Source organism: Eulemur rufifrons, chromosome 28 (genome assembly GCF_041146395.1).
Source record: "Eulemur rufifrons isolate Redbay chromosome 28, OSU_ERuf_1, whole genome shotgun sequence".
In the NCBI taxonomy this organism is placed as follows: Eukaryota; Metazoa; Chordata; class Mammalia; order Primates; family Lemuridae; genus Eulemur; species Eulemur rufifrons.
In genome coordinates this window covers 42,170,595-42,189,074 of record NC_091010.1, presented here as the reverse complement: position 1 = coordinate 42,189,074, position 18,480 = coordinate 42,170,595, and the positions used below count along the sequence as shown (strand labels likewise).

General features: G+C 33.0%; 1 protein-coding gene across 1 annotated transcript in view; it reads left to right on the top strand.

Annotated features, from left to right (window-relative positions):
• The window catches only part of LOC138376265 (protein FRA10AC1), a 36,255-nt gene that overhangs the window by 10,337 nt on the left and 7,438 nt on the right, over nucleotides 1-18,480 (top strand). Inside the window, exons 7-13 of the mRNA XM_069460409.1 lie at nucleotides 1,491-1,574; nucleotides 2,158-2,242; nucleotides 7,157-7,202; nucleotides 9,248-9,361; nucleotides 10,546-10,588; nucleotides 12,419-12,537; nucleotides 17,034-17,072. Of these exons, the coding sequence (XP_069316510.1) occupies nucleotides 1,491-1,574; nucleotides 2,158-2,242; nucleotides 7,157-7,202; nucleotides 9,248-9,361; nucleotides 10,546-10,588; nucleotides 12,419-12,537; nucleotides 17,034-17,072 (530 nt within the window). The remainder of the gene's footprint in view (nucleotides 1-1,490; nucleotides 1,575-2,157; nucleotides 2,243-7,156; nucleotides 7,203-9,247; nucleotides 9,362-10,545; nucleotides 10,589-12,418; nucleotides 12,538-17,033; nucleotides 17,073-18,480) is intronic.

The following is an 18,480-nucleotide window of genomic DNA, read 5'->3' as shown; positions in this document are numbered from 1 at the left end:
CTTATTCTTCCTATCTAGCTGTAATTTTGTATCCTTTAACAGATCTCTCCCTATATCTTCCTTCCCTCTACCCTTCCCGGCCTTTAGTATCCTCTGTTCTACTTTTTACTTCTATGACATAAACGTTTTTTAGTTTCCCACATGAGTGAGAACATGCAGGCAGCATTTAACTTTCTATTCCTGACTTATTTAACTTAATATAAGTCCTCCAATTCTGTCCATGTTGCCATGAATGACAGGATTTCATCCTTTTTATGGCTGAATAGTATTCCATGCTGTATATATGCCACATTTTCTTTATTCATCTGTTGTGGGACACCTAGGTTGATTCCATATCTTGACTATTGTAAATAATGCTGCTGTAAACATGGGGGTGCAGATGTCTCTTTGGTATACTGATTTCCTTTCCTTTAGATAAATTCCCAGTAGTGGGGTTGCTGAATCATGTGGTAGTTCTATTTGTAGTCTTTTGAGGGACTCCCATACTGTTCTCCACAGTGGCTATACTAGTTTGCATTCCCACCAACAGTGTATAAGAGTTCCCTTTTCTCCACATCCTTGCTAGTATTTTTTTTCTTTTTGATAACAGCCATCCTACCTGGAGTGAGATGATATCTCACTGTGGTTTTGATTTGCATCTCCCTGATGATTAGTGATGTTGAGCATTTTTCATATACCTGTTGGCTATTTGTATGTCTTCTGAGAAATATCATTTCGGATCATTTGCCCATTTTAAAACCAGATTGATTGGTTTTTGCTGTTGAAATGTTCCTTTTATATTCTCGATATTAATCCCCTGTCAGATAGTTTGGAAATATTTTCTCCCATTCTGTAGATTGTCTCTTCACTCTGTCATTTGTTTCCTTTGCTGTGCAGAAGCTTTTTAGTTTGATATAATCCCATTTGTGTATTTTTGTTTTTGTTGCCTGTGTTTTTAAGGTCTTATTCATAAAATCTTTTCCCAGACCAATGTCCTGAAGCATTTCTCCTATGTTTTCTTCTAATAGTTTTATTGTTTCAGGTCTTATATTTAGGTCTTTGATCCATTTTGAATTGATTTTTATGTAGGGTGAGCAGTGGGGGTCTAGTTTCATACTTCTGCTTATGGATATCCAGTTTTCCCAGCACCATTTATTGAAGAGACTCTCCTTTCCCCAGTGAGCATTCCTGGCACCTTTGTCAAAGATCATTTGGCTGTAGATATGTGGATTAATTTCTGGGTTCTGTGTTCTTTTCTGTGGGTCTGTATGTTTGTTTTTATGTAGTAGCACTCTTTATAAGTGCCTTTTGAAAATACGGAAATAGTTTTCATAAATAAATGTGTGTGTATGTATATATATATACACATATATATACTCACATATAAAACTATCTTTATATTCATGTATTATATCTTTATTCAAGTTTTCAAAAATCTCACAGAACTGTTTAACCTCCTAAATTTGACTAATTTTGTTTTTTTATAAAATTAAAATAGTTTTATCTTCCAGGGAAAATGACAAGACAGACTTGGATGTTATACGAGAAAATCATAGATTCCTGTGGAATGAGGAGGATGAAATGGACATGACTTGGTAATTTTAGCCATCAGATGTGTAATGTTATCAAATGCTTTAGTCCTCTCTCTCCCATTCTCTTAGCGTTTTCTTACCTTGTCACTTATCCAAGGTATTCGGCTCCTTTATAGAATAGTTCTGAATTGAGGACAAAAAATTATAACTAGGATTATTGAATCTGGTTTGATTCCTTTGGTAATTTTTTACAGTTTTAACTGACTTCTTATTGCTTGACTTAGTCTTTTAAAAATAACATTTTTTATTATAGTACAGTCATCTCATAATATACTATTATATTCTTCTTTATTTTTTGGGAAAAAGTAATACCTGAAAATGGTTTTTAAAATCCAAACATTACAAAAGGTAAAAAGTAAAGAGTAATTCTTTTTCTCATTTGTGACCGTCCGTCCTCCAGTTTCCCTCCCTAAGAGAACCACTATTAATAGTTAATATCCAGATGTTTTATGTACATATAAGTAATAGGCCTCTTTTAAAACATTAATATTTATGTCATATGTGTTATTTATTTGACATTGCTTCCAAGTAGCAAACTATGGTTGGATTTCTAAATGTATAATATTTATATTTTTTATGGACCTAGGGAGAAGAGACTTGCTAAGAAATACTATGATAAGTTATTCAAGGAATACTGCATAGCAGATCTCAGTAGATACAAAGAAAATAAGGTATGGCTTCACATATTTATAGAAGGAGGTTCTTATTCAAGTATAATATTAATTTTTATTATAATATCATGCCCCACAGTATTCTTTTAAAGATGCTAATTCTAGTCTAAGTTGTCCTACATCTATGAGGTATCATTTGGAACATTTAACCTCTGCAGTTTACAAAGGGCCTATGGAATTTATAAAGGACAAGGTGCTTTTTGTTCTTTGTGAGCTGAGGCATGAAAAGTGTAAAATTAAACACAAGTGGCTACTGGATCCTGTTTCATCCTGACTCTAGTCTAGAGACTCTAGTGATTATAATGAATGATTTAACACTGTAGAATGATGTTTTGTTTCACAGATGATGTTTGAAATTGATAGATTTTAAAAATTGATTACCATTTATAGTGAGACAGATGCACATCTTCTGTTACATAAATACATGTCTATTCTGGTAAAATTAACTTTTCAATCAGTGCTAATTAGTAATGGCAGATTTCCTTTTCCACTTTACATCTTTAGCTAATATTAGAGTTATTTTTATTCTTAGCTCAGACTTCAGATTATAGCTGGAGAAGGTGACCCAGGAACAGATGATCTCAGTTGGAAATGTGAGAGGAGGGAATGTTGCATAAATTTGTATGTTATGGATAGTGTATATTTGTACTATATTAAGAAAGACAACCTATTTAAAAAGCTATCTCAAATTTATATATCATAATGATTTCTTTTTCATTTAAATAGTCTGATCTCATTAAAACCCAGGATTGGTTTAGTAATTTTTCAGTAGTGCCTTTAATATGTGTGTTGCTTCACAATTTCTTATAGACAGTAGTAATGTTCATTTTGTATAACTCTGTTTATAAACCCACACACTTGGTATATCCCCAAAACTTCTCAGTTTCTTATGAACTAGTCATGGACTATATAGTTCACAGCTCTCACCTCTGCACAAGCTAATTACCCCATCTAATACAAAAAGCACCACAGCAATTGAAGTTACTGTATTGCAAATCAAGTGTGAACATACTAAGTCTTTCTAGGAGTGTGTGACAAAGCAGCTTTTTCAACCCTGGCTCATTTTTAAATTGTTCTTCAGTAGTTATTGAAACTGGATTGGGTACTGTGAATTAATATGTGATGACTACCCTTCAGAAAAAGCTGCAGTCTAGTTGAGGGGAGAAAATACACATAAGTAAAAATTAAATATTTGAATTCTTTATTTTAAAAAAGCATGTTACTAGAAATCCTAGTTTAAAAAGAATAGTCTTGAAACAAATTGTATTTTACTATTAGAGCATGATGACTGGATATGAGGATAAGTGCAAGTAAGAAATCAAATATGACTTGGGTTTTGAGTGTGGGTACTGAGAGAAATAGGGAATTTGGAGGGGGTTTTTGGGGGGGAATATAATGACTGTTTTTTGACATACCACATTTGAGGTGTTGGAGAAAGTTGGAGTAATGCCTTTGGTTCCTTTGGTAGGATGTGTTTTCTCATCTTTTTATTTACACAAAGACAGTGTTGTTTTTTTTTCACTTAATTAACCAGCTCCTAGCTCAGTGCCTACTATATATATTATTGATACTTAGGGCATTTTTAGTGAATTTCCACCTTTGCCTCATGCTCTCATTCCTTTGTTGCTTTTCCCGCTTCATCATTGAGAATTTAGTTGGATCGTTGTATCAGTTAGGATTAAATTCAGCTGCAAGGTCAGAGAGCACTCCGCCTAAAACACTGGTTTACATCTAGAAGTTTATTTTTCTTTTACATAAAAGCCCAAGTAGATGGTCATGGAACTTTATGATGTCAGGATCCTTTCCTGTTATTGCTTGCACATGTGACTTCTTTGTGATAGAGGGCAGAGTGAGAAGAAAAGAGGGCTCAGCACCAAACCCTGAGTAACTTCAGCTTTAATCCAAGCTATCAGCAGGAAATTTATATCATGAAAGAATATAGGAATATGTAATTTTTAACTAGTAGGATATGGTTGTTGTTGTTACATCCCCGTATAATTACAATCCCTGTAAGATTGTAACCTTCTTGGTAACAGATAGTATTTAGTAATCACTTTTTATGCTCAGTGGAATGCCAAGCCCAATAAGTAATTGCTTAATAATTATCTGTTGAGTAGATTAATGAATGAAAGAGAAAGTTTGGAAACTATTGCTGTTACTCATTTGGCTGTGCTTCAGTAGACATCCCAACATATGCTGGATGGCAGGCAAGCTCCATATACATATATAGGTTTAAAAATAGAATTACACAGAGCTATTTTCAAATTTTTATTTCTTTTTTTCCTATACTTGGAGGGTTTTATTTTCGTTGGGTTTTAATCAGAATACTTTGAAATATTTTGAGCCTTCATTTACATTTGAAATACAAAATTGCCAAATTCAAGTAATAGGTGATTTAAAAAAACACTGAAGTTAACACGCATTGAACACTTTATCTGAATCCTCTCTTGATACAATAATCCTGTGAGATTAAGTTTGTTATTATCCCCATTTTAATACATAAAGAGAAAATAGAGAATTTAATTAACTTACCCAAAGTTACAGAGGTAGTTAATGAATGGTAGAGCTTCTTGAATTGGATACAGATCTGCATGATTCTAGTCTGCATTTTTTTGTTTTTTGTTTTAAATAGACTTTATTTTTTAGAGCAATTTTAGGTCACAGCAAAATTAAGTGGAGAGTATAGAGAGTTCCCATATGCCCTGTCCCCATACGCACAGCTTCTCCTGCTATCAACATCTGCTACCAGGGTGGTACATTGGTTACAATCGAACCTACGCTGACATGTCATTTCACTCAAAGTCCATAGTTTACATTAGGGTTGACTCTCGATACTGTATATTGTACAGGTTTCGACAAATATATAATGATATGTATCATTATATATCATTATATAATATTGTGTATCATGTATAATATTACGTATCATTATATAATGACATGTATCCTCCAGTATGGTATAATAGAGAATAGTTTCACTGCCCTGAATATTGTCTGCGTTCCTCATGTTCATCCCTCCCTCCTCTCTAATCCGTAGTAACCACTGATGTTTTTATTGTAGCCACAGTTTTACTTTTTCCAGAATATCACATAGTTGAAATCACATAGTATGTATCCTTTTCAGGTTGGCCTCTTTCATTTAGTAATATGCACTTAAGGTCCTTCCATGTCTTTTCATGGTTTGATATCCCGTTTCTTTTTAGCACTGAATGATATTCCATTGTCTGGATGTACCACAGTTTATTGAGCCATTCACTTAATGAAGGACATCTTGGTTGCTTCCAAGTTTTAGCAATTAGAAATAAAGTTGCTGTAAACATCTATATTCAGTTTTTTATGTGGACATTAGTTTTCCAATTGCTAGAGATCAGAGCCTTTAACCAATGAGTTAATCTGAATAGAAAACAAATCTATTTACCAAAACTATGATAAATTATAATAGCGCTGAATGTCAAAGGTCTTAAAAGGCAGCAGAAACAGTCATTCTTAGCTAAAAAACAGAGTTATGTTTAAAAGTGTGAATGGAAATGTAACAAGCTTTCACTTTAGGGCTCCAGACTCATCCCACTTTGGGCCAAACTTTACCAATGACAGAAGCCTGAGTCGGATGTTACATCAGGAGAGACTTCTCAGGTTAGGTTGATGAGATCAGAGGAGTGGCTTTTTTTTTCTACTGAACCCTGTGCTCTCTTGTAGTATATGGGAAAAAGCTGATTATATCCTTTAGTGAGCCAGAGGAAATCATAGTAATAACAACTAAAAAACAACACTTACTGAGCATTTACTACAGGGATTAGGAAACTTTTTTTGTAAAGGAACAGATAGTAACTATTTTTAGCTTTACTGGCCATATGTCATCTGTCACAGCTACTGAACCCTACTGTTGCAGAGTGAAAGTAGAGAAAGTAGACGTACATAAATGAATATATGTGGTTATGTTTCCAATAAAATTTTATTTATAAAAATAAGGAGGGCCGGGCGCGGTGGCTCACGCCTGTAATCCTAGCACTCTGGGAGGCCGAGGTGGGCGGATCGTTTGAGCTCAGGAGTTCGAGACCAGCCTGAGCAAGAGCGAGACCCCACCTCTACTAAAAAAATAGAAAGAAATTATATGGACAGCTAAAAATATATATAGAAAAAATTAGCCGGGCATGGTGGCGCATGCCTGTAGTCCCAGCTACTCGGGAGGCTGAGACAGGAGGATCGCTTGAGCTCAGGAGTTTGAGGTTGCTGTGAGCTAGGCTGACGCCACGGCACTCACTCTAGCCTGGGCAACAGAGTGAGACTCTGTCTCAAAAAAAAAAAAAAAAATAAGGAGAAGACTTGTGTGGCATAGTTTGCTAACCTGTGAACTACTATATGCTAGTTACTATTCTAAGTGCTTTATATGTATTATCTCATTTAAACCTCCTCACCCAAAGAAGTAGGTACTCATAGCTCTACTTTACCTATGAGGAAAGTAAGGCAAAAAGAGATTACATTAACTTGACAATACTATACAGCTGTTAAATGGTGGAGCTAAAATGTAAACCTAAATCTGATTCCAGAGTCTGTACTTTTTTACACTAGGATATACTTCCTCCTTACTATACCATAACCTCTTTTTTTTCTTGTCAGTGCCACAGAACAGGATATATTCTTTATTAACTTAGGCATTTTACAGCCTGGCTCCTATAGCTTTTAAGGTATTTTAAAACTAAAGAAGGTTGTTCTTAACAGATAAGTTGGTAATTGTTCAATGTGTTTTCAAGTAACTGGAATCCTGTAAGATGAGAAAAAGCTGTCATGATGGGAATTAGGTTTATTTTTTAGATTGATAAGTGTCATTATTGTTGGTTCCATGTGTAGATTTATATATAATTTAAATGTAATATTTAAATTTACTTTGGCATTAATGTCATTTTTTATTATCAGTTTGGATTTAGGTGGCGAGTAGAAAAAGAAGTTATTTCAGGAAAAGGTAATTCTTTTTTTTTTAATTTTACTTTTTACTAGGATACAGCTTATTTTGTTATGTTATTGAAGTTACTAAGTAAGATTATTTTAACATACATAATATATTATTGTCTACAGAAGTAAAATTAGAGAAGATATATTCGTGTTACATTATTTTTAATAGTAAAAGTCAGAATATAATGCTTTAATGATTTCTACCTTTAGAATTTTGCCTTTAGAACAGTCAATTTGAGGATATATAGAAAATGTTTAAAAAGTTAAAGATTTCACAGCAAGGAAATTTTCAACAATTGAATGCTTGATTCTTTCCCTTTCTTTATCAATTTTTGGAATAAGTTGGCATTACTGTATTTCAGCCAAATCCATATTTTGAAAATAGAAACTAAATATTACTTTGAACCCAGTAGAATTTCTGGATAGGCTAGTTCTCATTTTCGGGAGTCCCTGAGATTGAGCCCAAATTGAATAGCAAAAGACCAAACATTTGGTAGGTAATCAGTAAACTCTTTTTTTATGATTCTTTTATTCATAATTTTTTCCTGAAAATTATACATCTCTATACTGTCTCATGTTATAAATTAGCTGTTATTGAATAATTGCATTTTTAGTGTTAATACATATACTATATAGTTTCTGAAAACTGTATAATAGCATTTAGGAAATAATTTTAAACTTACTTAAAATCTTTGAAAATGAAGGTCATGTTTTTACATGATTAAACATTTATACTATCAATGTGGCTCATATTCAGCTTCTATAAATTAAATATGTTTTATGTTAGATGTGAAATTGGGTATGCAATAAAACAAACAGAATTAAATAGCATTAATTTGTTTTCTATAAATAATAAAGGATCAGCCCTGAAAATACTTTAGAGGAGAAAGAAAAAGAATAAACTTAAAGCCATTTTTAACTTTCCTTGGAGTTACATTTTAGTTTGTGTTTTTACCTAAAATAATGTGTTTTTATCTAAAATAATGAAATACCTATCACAATTTAAAACTGTGTACTTTTGTTGAATGGGATTTTCGGGTGAGTTTACAATGCTATTTTTAAAAAACTTGGTGGTTGGGTAAGAGGGAGAAAGCTACTAATGTGATTTCTTTTATAAAGTTATACTCTTATTGCTGTTTTGACAAGAAAGCCATTACTAAATGTATATATTTAATAAAGTATTCATTTGCAAAGAGTAAAAAAGGCTGATTTAGAAATTAGCCTTTGGTATGATTCTAAATTTATTTTGATAATTTCTTACATTTTTATGAAAAAGATTTGCTGGTTTCAGATTTGCTCTTGGTGCAAATTATTGTGATATAAATTTTTTTTGTTTTGTTTATACAAATGAAAGTTTGATCTTATCTTTCTCTGCCAAAGTAAATAATTATTGAGTAGTTTCTGTCTTTTTTTCTTCTCTTGGGTCATCAGTGTTAGTTCTTTTTTTTTTTTTTTTTGGAGGTTTTAATATATAGTGGTCATGATAATGTGATGTTAATATTAGTATGAGGTGATTCAGAAATTTAAGAGTATCTGGTTTGATTACTTATTGTACTTCACCTCAAAGTGCTAGAATTTTAAAATGCGTTTTCAATGCCCAGTTTTGCTAGTATTTAAAACAAATGTCACTATATTAATACTTAAAAATATTAATTTTTTATTACTATTAAATATTGAAAGGATTCACCCAGGTATAAGTACATGTGTTTTGGGAAAATGCATTTGTTCTTTCAGGAACACTCTTTGGTACTCTCACTTTCCGAAGTATAAGATTCCCTAATAGGGAGTCACTAAAACTCTGTATCCAAATATAAACAGTCTATCAAGCAATAATTTTGTGACTGATTTTCTTGTGGCAGTTCAGCTCTTTGATTTGCTACTTGTGTACAAATGTGATGAACATACTGTAATTATTGTGGTTAGTTATCTTTTAATGCTGACTTTATATAGCTAAGAATTTATGTATTTTAAACATAAATTTTAGAGATGATACTTGATCATATAGGTAAATATTGTCACCAGCTACCATTGCTAATGTTCCTTTCCTTGTTGCAGGTCAATTTTTCTGTGGAAATAAGCGTTGTGATGAAAAAGAGGGCTTAAAGAGTTGGGAAGTTAATTTTGGTTATATTGAGCATGGTGAAAAGAGAAATGCACTTGTTAAATTAAGTAAGTTGACTTTGGGGGTGGGGAAATATAATTGATTCTTCCAAATTTGTCTTTAATTTAGAATTAAAAATATATGGGCTATTTAAAATTCAATTAAAATTTTTGACATACCTTCCTGGAAGTGTTCTTTTTCCTCAGAGCTCCTCAAAGTCTCAAAGAACTTTTGAACCTAAAATTTTTATATTCTTAGCATTCCAGTGACATTTTTGTAAAACAATTCTCATGTCAAATGTAAAGTGGTATAATTTGTAGAGTGAAGATCTGTTCTCATTAAGTTGAGAATGTCACCCAAGTTACATGGCTAGGAGGTAGAGTATCAGAAAAGGCAGTGTAAAATCTCACATTAGCTGATTATTTTGCCATATTGTTGTAATATGAATAATAAATAAATTCACACTCTTTGACATTGTCAAAAAAGAAACAATTTAGGAGGGCGTAATTGTTCTTGATTTCAGTCTTAAAAGCTTAGTGTTATACTCCAGAATATAGCAGTTTCTCTTCATATGCATGTTTTAGAGTCTGTCATTCTTTTATTTTTTTTTTTTTAAAGCTAGTCCTCAAGTGTCAACTGCTCCTCTCCCTCCTCGTGCTAATGGCCTTTAGCCTTTTCTGGGTCCTAAGTAAATATGTCTTCAGAGTTTTCTGCCTACTCTGCCACTTTTGCCCACTCAGGAATGTCCCCCACGCCACTTAACGCCCATCCATACAGACTGGTTTCTTGAGTTCTTTCAGGAAGTGCTTATGAAGAAAAGTCAGCCAGTGTGGACTGAGATTAAGGCAAAAGAAGAGACTGTAATTATGGAACTATTTGAAAAGCTCCTTTCCATTTGAAAGTTCTTAGAACACTTCAGAGGAAATGACTATACCCAGATTATTATTATTAGATAGTAATATGAGACACATGTTCATGCTGCCTGTGAACACAGTTTTTAGAGTAAATTGACAATACATTTTTCTAAAGTAATATTGGAATATTTTCAATTCCTCAAGCATTTTAGTATCATTTTTATTATATATATGTGTATGTATGCATTTTTGAAGTGGCGAGGATGAGATTGTTTTCTTCAGATTACTCTTATAGTAAAGGAATATAAAGAGAGAATTCATGATTCTAAAAGTAGAGTAGCAGTGTAGTTATTCAAATTCAGTGATTCAGTGGTATCTTTTTTTTTTTTTCTTTTTAGGGTTATGCCAAGATTGTTCCTTTAAATTAAATTTTCATCACAGGTAATATTGACTCTTAAAATGCAATTCTTAATGTTTATTAATATTAGACCTAGTCATTTACCTGTACTGAGTGTCTAAATGTAGACTTAGGTGGTTGATGGTTGAATTGGTCAATTGCATAGAAAATCAGGCATTACTGTGTGACCACATAACAGGCAATCGGAAGTTCACCTTGCCCTATTCCAGCCAAGAAGTTTTAAATGTGAAGTCCTATGTGTGGTAGATGGGTGTTAGAATTTTTAGTTTGGAGCCAATGTTCAAACACCTTAATATTCATCTAAACTATGTTGTAAAGCAGACTTCATAAAATGGTTCTGTGTCTCGTTTAAACAGTATTTTAACTGAAGTTTGTCATTCTTGTAAAGGATTATGCACCTCTATACTCATTTCAAATGTTAAAATTCAGGCTCCTATTGAATGAACTTGAATGTATCTGCCACATTGAGTGTAAGGGAGTATCAATGTACTTCAATATGGAGTATATATGAGGTCATGGGCTTTGAAATCAGACTTGGGTATTTTTCTCAGCTACTCCACTTACTAGGCTTCTTCTTGGGTAAGCTACTTAACCTCTATAAGATTCAATTTTATCTGTAAAAATGAGGATACTAAGATTATTGTGGAAAGTAAATGAAAGTGCATGTGAGTGCTTGCCACAGTACCTGGCATGTGGTAAGTCAAGCGTAGTCCTTGACATTGAAGATGTTCAAACAAAATCTGTGTGACGTGCCATTGTTGTGGTGGTCAGCTTCATGTCTGGAATAATAATAGTTGAAAGTTCAGATTTTGCAACTTTATAAAATATATATATAGGCATATTAATTTTTATATCAGCTTTATTATAAATGCATCTATCTAGCATTTTAGCTGTTAAAAATAAATATTAAGTAATATTTTTTTATTTCCTAAAATTAGAAGGATTTTTTAGATTACTTGACTAGCCTAAACTTCTATGTCCCCTTTCTATCAGTGACACTGAAAGAAACCAGAGATGGTTTTTGAACCTTGACTTTTGAGCTTTATTTCAAAATTGAAATGATTCTTATGAAAGAGGCAAAAGTGGTTACTGCCTCAAAGGAGTATTAGACCATTTGGTATATGTACCTTAATTTGGGAAATTTGTAAAATGTTATTGAAAGTAGTCCTTTCCTTTGTCTCTCTGTCTTCCTTTTCTACTCCAATTTCAACAATATCACCTTTTCCTATTTAGTATTTCTTTTCTTAGCCAGTTAAAATTAATTGCTTGCCAATGACAACATTGTAAAACTGGCCTAGAAAAGATATGGCAAAAGCAATAAGAATATAAATTATAAATGGTCTAAAGTTGACACATGAATTAACAGTAAGCCCCTTCCATCTTTATTCCATTATACTTTTACTATATTCCTTTATTATTAAGAGAATAAATGTCTATTTACTGGTGGCTTAGAACTGTTATAGCAGTTTCTTCTTATTTATGCTTCTTCAACATGTAGGTAGATATGAACTATGTGGAGAGAAATGAAATTTGTTTTTGTAGCTTTTTTTTAAATGGCTAAATAATAGAATCTAGAAAGGAGGTGAGTAAAAACCATGATGTGTATTTACTAAGGTTGTATGTAGAACTTATAAAAATAATTCTTTGTCTCAGATTGTTTAGGCTTTATTATCTTAACTGAGTGGCCTTCATTTTATAGTAATCTAAAATATTTATAGGCTTATTTAAGGTTCCTTATTATGTAAATTACATTTCAAAAATAAATACTTTATCTGTTTTTGTTCTCTGGTTTTTATGTTTTGTAAAGGTCAGTTGAAAAAATTAACTTTAGATTTATATTGTTTAACCTAAAGGAGAAAAGAAATCAAATCCAAAAAAAGAAAGGATAAAAGCAAAAAAGGTAATGAAGAGTCATCACATAAAAAGTCCAGATTATCTTCTACAGAAGAGGCCTCCAAGAAAAAGGATAAAGGTAAAAAGAAATTAAGATATGGTATCTACTCACATTTCTGAACATGAATTATTGTCTGCCATATCTCAAATGTATGGTGAATGCATTTAGAATTTTGTTTTATGGTAGTTAAAAGGAAACTGGCTAAGAATTTAGATATGAATTTACAGTGACAGGAGTTTTAAGAATAAGGTTGGTTTTGATTCATTTTGGTAGCTAGGATAATACCACAAACAGCATTCTAATTCCTGGCTTTGTCACCTACAGACTTTTTACCTTGGACAAGTCACTGAACTTCTTGAGTTTTATTTTTCTCATGTGCGTACAAGTGATGTGAATATCTGACCTCCATACTGGTGTAGTTTATTTTGGAGGATCAAATAAGAATGTGAAAGACACTTTGAATATTGTAAAATAGTCTATAATCTGTAAGTCAGTGTAAAATTGTAACACTGTGATTTTGGTTATAATGGTCTGTGTGATTTCCTTTTTTTTATGAGCTTGAAATGAGAGAGATTGGCATATATCTGTATCCTCAGAACCTAGCATGGTGCTGTGCACATATACTCAGTAAATAATTATTAAATTCAAATCTGTCAGTCAACTGCCTCCTTTTCCCCCATAGTCCTTAAGCTCTCTAAGCCTCAATTTCTTCATGGATGAAATGGTCATGATTATTATAGTACCTACTTTAAAGAATTGATCAGAAGTTGAAATGGGATAATTCATTAAGCAGTTTGCATAATTCTGGCACATAATTAGCTATTAATATTATGAAGGTTACTTCTAGTTGCTTTTTCAGCCCATAATAGAGTCAAATTGCCTTTAATTTACAGTGAATCGGACTTAAACTAGGTACATAATTGAATTAGATTCAAGCCAATGTTATGTAACAGTTGGACAGGAGAGGGCTCTCTTGTTCCAGCTATGAATATCATTAGTTATGTTGCATTCTTACATTCATTTTTTTCCTTTTTGCATATCATGATATATTCATTATGTAGGTAAAGTTAAAATATTCAAGTATGTAGTATTACCAAGTTATAGACTTGGTAAAATTGATAGATGGTGAGAGGAAGATAGTGTTATTCTGTTCTTTATTGAGAAATGGCCTTTGAAACAGAATGCCTTTTTTGTCATTTCTACTCTAAGGTAAATTTTAACTAATAAATATGAAAATCTCATTTGAGTTTTTAAGATTTATTTATTCTTATGTGCTAGTAAAATGTTTAATGTATCATTTGGGAATTTTGTTGTATTCATTATCATATTACATAATGTTATATTCATATCATAACTATGATACCATGTTAATCACTGAATATTCCAAGTTAAAGAAAAACTAATCTTTACTTTGTAGAAGGTTATTCAGTACCTTCAAACCAGAGGATAGGTAGCTGAATACTCAGGATCAGGGTTGGGGTTGGACCCTTCAGATTATACATGCATGTATATGTGATCTTCCTTAAGATGTTTTTCCTTTAGTGTTCCATATTTCAGTAGATGACACCTATGTTAACCTAAAAACTACTACTAGAAATCTGGGAATTATCCTTGATATTTTCTTTTCCCTCACTATTTATGTTTGTCACCAAATCCTAACAGTTTTATCCCCAGAGTATATATTTCAAGTTCTCTCCTCCCTACTACAAACTCCCATATTTTCTCATCTAGGCTATTGCTATATTTTCCTTACTGGTTCCCCTACTGTCTAGCCATCCCACCTCCCCTCCCCTTAATTCATTCTCCATAAACCAATGGTTTCCTATTGTCCTTAGGATGACAACCAAAATCCTGGACCAAAGCCAAAAGAGTGCTTTATAGGATCTGGCTCCTGTATCATAAAAAAACCTTCAAGGCTTGTTTTTCATCACTCCTTACCCCACTTTCACACTCCACCCACATAGCCTTTCAGTTTCTAGAAAATGCCTTGCTTTTTTTCATTGTAGGGGTTATATGGATGCTGCTTTCTCTCTCCCTAAAACCCCCAGTCCCATTCCAACTCTTCCTTTGGGTCTAAGTTTAAATGCCACTTTCCAGGGATCCTTTCCTGATTTCATCCCCTACCTTAAATCTAAGTTAGGACTCTCAATTGTAGTGCTGTCACAGTCCCTGGGACTTTCCTTCATTACAGATACGACAATGACATAAAAGCCCAAGGGAAGCAGGGATTCTACCTGCTTTGTTCATTGCTATATCACCAGCACCCCACTAGCTCATGTTCAGCGTAAATAATAAAGAATGGGAGAATGAAAGACTTTGAAGATTGTTTCAGGGCAACTTCAGGAGTAGAAAACCAAAGTAGAATAGACTTGAGACATCTCCTTCTTATTTATTCTGTATTCAGAGCACCTTTGAGAGCAGTCTCCAGAATATAGCTTTTTTCCAACTTCTATGATATAAAACAGAAAATACAAAATTTTCACAAACTTTTAGGAAAACCATGTGGAACTCCAATATTGTCTTATCTGGGGTCATCTGGAACTAGCTTGATCTTGATGTGCTTCTTTCTTGCCAGACCACCTTAATTTGGACCAAACTTGAATAGTAATAAATTCTTAGCATCTTAGCTGTATTTGGACTGTTAATACTCCTCAAAACAACTTACTTTCTTGATTTTATTCCAGCTTTCTGACTTCTCAGCTTCTTTTGACTGCAGTTCCTCTTGGTCTTACCTGGAATTCTTCAGGGCTCTTCCCTAGACTTCTCTGATTCCTCTCTGTCCTCCCTTGTGATACCATCTCCTCCCATAACTTCAGGTTGCCATCATAGTAAATGTTAAATAAGTAATGGGTGGATGTACAATGGATGGCTAGATGATTGAACAAATGGATAGAGAGAAAAAGCAAGAAATATCAACAGCTTGACTTTGAGGACCAGTCTGCTGTGGCTGGTATGGGCAGAACAAGATACTTAGGTAGACTTTCTTGGCAGAAAGGTCAAGATCTTATCCCTCTCACCATTACCCTTTTCCCAAAGGCCACCTCATCTTTCAGGTTTCAGCTTAGCTCAGTTCCTTGGGAAGGCCCTTCCTGACACCCTTCACCCATTTCTCCAAACAAGATTAGGTCCCTGTTATACATTCCAGTAGCACCCTGTACTTCTCCTTGAAAAATGCATAGTACCCTTGGAATAATTTGTTTATTTTCTGTGTGAGAAGGGACTGTGTGTCATGTTTAATTCATTATCTCTAATTCATAACAAGTGTTTGTTCCACATAATAGGCATTCAATAAGTGTTAGGTGAGTGAGTGAATCAATGAACTCAACCACATTTTCTCAAAATTGAAAGGAACCTCAGAGATCAGTCCTAGACTCATGATTGAAAGGATAGTCTAGTTTTGCTTTTCAAAGTGTGGTCCTTTGGCCAGCAGCATTGTTACCACTTGGGAACTTGTTAGAAACGTACATTCTCAGACCTCTCCAGATCTGCTAACAAGTTCCTAGGGTTATTCATATGCACAATAAAGTTTGACAGAAGCACTTCTCTATATCTTATGGTGGTTCTGTTTTTCCTTCAACACTTCCAGGGAAAAGGAACGCATTACTATCCGAAGTAATCCTTTACATTTTCAGGTAGTTGTAATTGCTAGCAGGTTTCTCTTAACGTTTAGCCCAAACCTATGACTTCCTCCGTTTGGTTCTGATTTTGGCCTCCAGAATAAGCCTAACCTCTTTTTTACCTTACAGACTTTGGATATTTGGAAGCAGATATTATGTTCCTTATATTAGATGATGACAGGGAAGAATACATTGCTGAGCCTTTACCCTGTAGTTCTCGCACCCTCTTTGTCTGGCCTAAAGGGGCCATAAGCTTTACTTTATGAGACCTCCTAAATAGGGACATTGGAAGAATTGTTACTCTCCGTTACCTTTCCTGTTTTTTTGGGGGATTTTTTTGTTTTTTTTTTTTTGCTTTTTCAGCCTTCAGAAATATTTCCCCTGAGATCTTATGGCAGGAGGCTCCACATGGAGGTGATTTTTTAAAAATTACACTAATAGATCTTCAGTGCTTTTCTCTTTCTGTTCCCCTCACTGGATAAGCATTGTAAAGCTGAGAATTTTTGTTTTTTGACATAATTTTGTGTGGTATTATCAGTTACTGAGAACTAATTCTCAGCTGTATATGACCTTGGAAAAAATACTGTGAAAAACAAGGATGTATTTGTAAACTGCTTTCAGATATTGAACATCTCCATAGGTAAAAGAAATTATTGCTTATATTGCAGCTAATCTATGTAGGGTTTAGCAATATGAGATTTTTTTACAGGTGCTCATCACTTTTTAAAAAGTTTTGTGCTAGCTGTTCCAGGTTATATGAGAGCATAAGATATGACCCCTCCCCAGAAGAACCTAATATTTTAATTAGTTTTAGTTAACAAACATGAAAAATTAGAAAACAGTGAAGTGGTTATCTGTAGGATTATAAGGAGAGTATTGGGAAGAATTCTGGTTATAGCTACAATGTTGCACCACCCCAAGATGATACTTAATCAAAGAATGCTGTTTCCTTTTCAGGACATTCGTCCTCAAAGAAATCAGAAGATGATGTAAATAGTAAGTATCAAGTATTTCTTTATTTAATAAAAATATGTAGATTTGAGGTAGTTGCAATTGGATTTCCCATGAATTATATTTTCTTCTGATGTGAATTATTGTTTGGTTTTGTGAATTATTTTTGCATATGAGAAAAATCATAGAAAAAATACCAAAAGTGTATGGTTTATTCCCCAATTAATAACATTTAGATTTTCTTACTTTTAAGTATAGAGAACATTAAAAAATTTTTTTTCAATAAATACAATGGATACAAGTTTCAAAATGTGAAGGAATAGAAATAGAGGGGTGAGGTTGGAATAGAAAAGAAATTATGGGTGTGGATTAAGATTTAGGATTGTTGCTTATATTGCCTAAGACTGATCTTCGGCATTTGGTGATTTTGATTGATCAGATGAAGTGTGTGGTTTGTGCATGGAAAGGAAAATGTTGGCAAATGGTTGCTGTTGGTTAGTTTTTTAACTAGTCCTATGATTTTCACTAGCCTGGATCAAAAGATTGGATTTTTATTGAATATTTGCTGCAAATTCTATTATTTTTTCCCTACAACATTCAAAAAAGTATTTGCAATGACTTACAAAAATATGTACAATACAATAAGGTTTTTTATGGTAAAAAAATCAGAATAATGGGAAAATAAGGTAGAATAGCAATGTAAAGCTAGAGGTAAAATTGATACAGACAAATGTGTACCAAAAAGTCCTTGATAAATTGTAAAAATAGATTACAAATTTGTCACTGTTCTTCCTAACAACCAAATCAAAGAGTGAAACCACCAGTAGAATGATTAATTGTACTCATAAGATAATAAGGAGAACTTGGCAGGTTTTCAACTTTTTCCTGGCAGTTTCAAGAGAAGAATCTCCCATGGGTTTATAAAATGGTATTATCCATTTGTGATATAACAAACAGTAGCTTTGAATCTCAACAGTTATATGATGTTGGATTTCTTAAAAACTTAAGCTCAGGGCCTAACAATAAAGTGTAGTTCAGTAGCATATCTGATTCATTTTATAATATATGGACTTTTAGAAATTTAGAAATTTGGGACTTGTAGGCTTACTTGGATATTTATAAACTTAATTAAATTTTTCTATGATTTTAAAGTAATGAATATTTATTGTGGCAAACTCAGGAAAAAGTTTGATATTATTCCAAATCCCACAACTCGCATATAAACATTATTGACATTTTAGTATAATTTTTAACAAGAAATATTAAGTATTCAATAATCAGAAATATTGTGCTGAGAAAAATAGAAATTTTAGGATTTTTGTTTAAAAATTTAATGAGAGGGAGGTGTCGGTAGAGGTATTCTTCTAGTTTAGGAATACAGTATGTTCCTTATAAATTATTTTGCTTCTACAAACTTTGTTTTCAGCATACTTTTTAAGTGTCCTAAAGCACT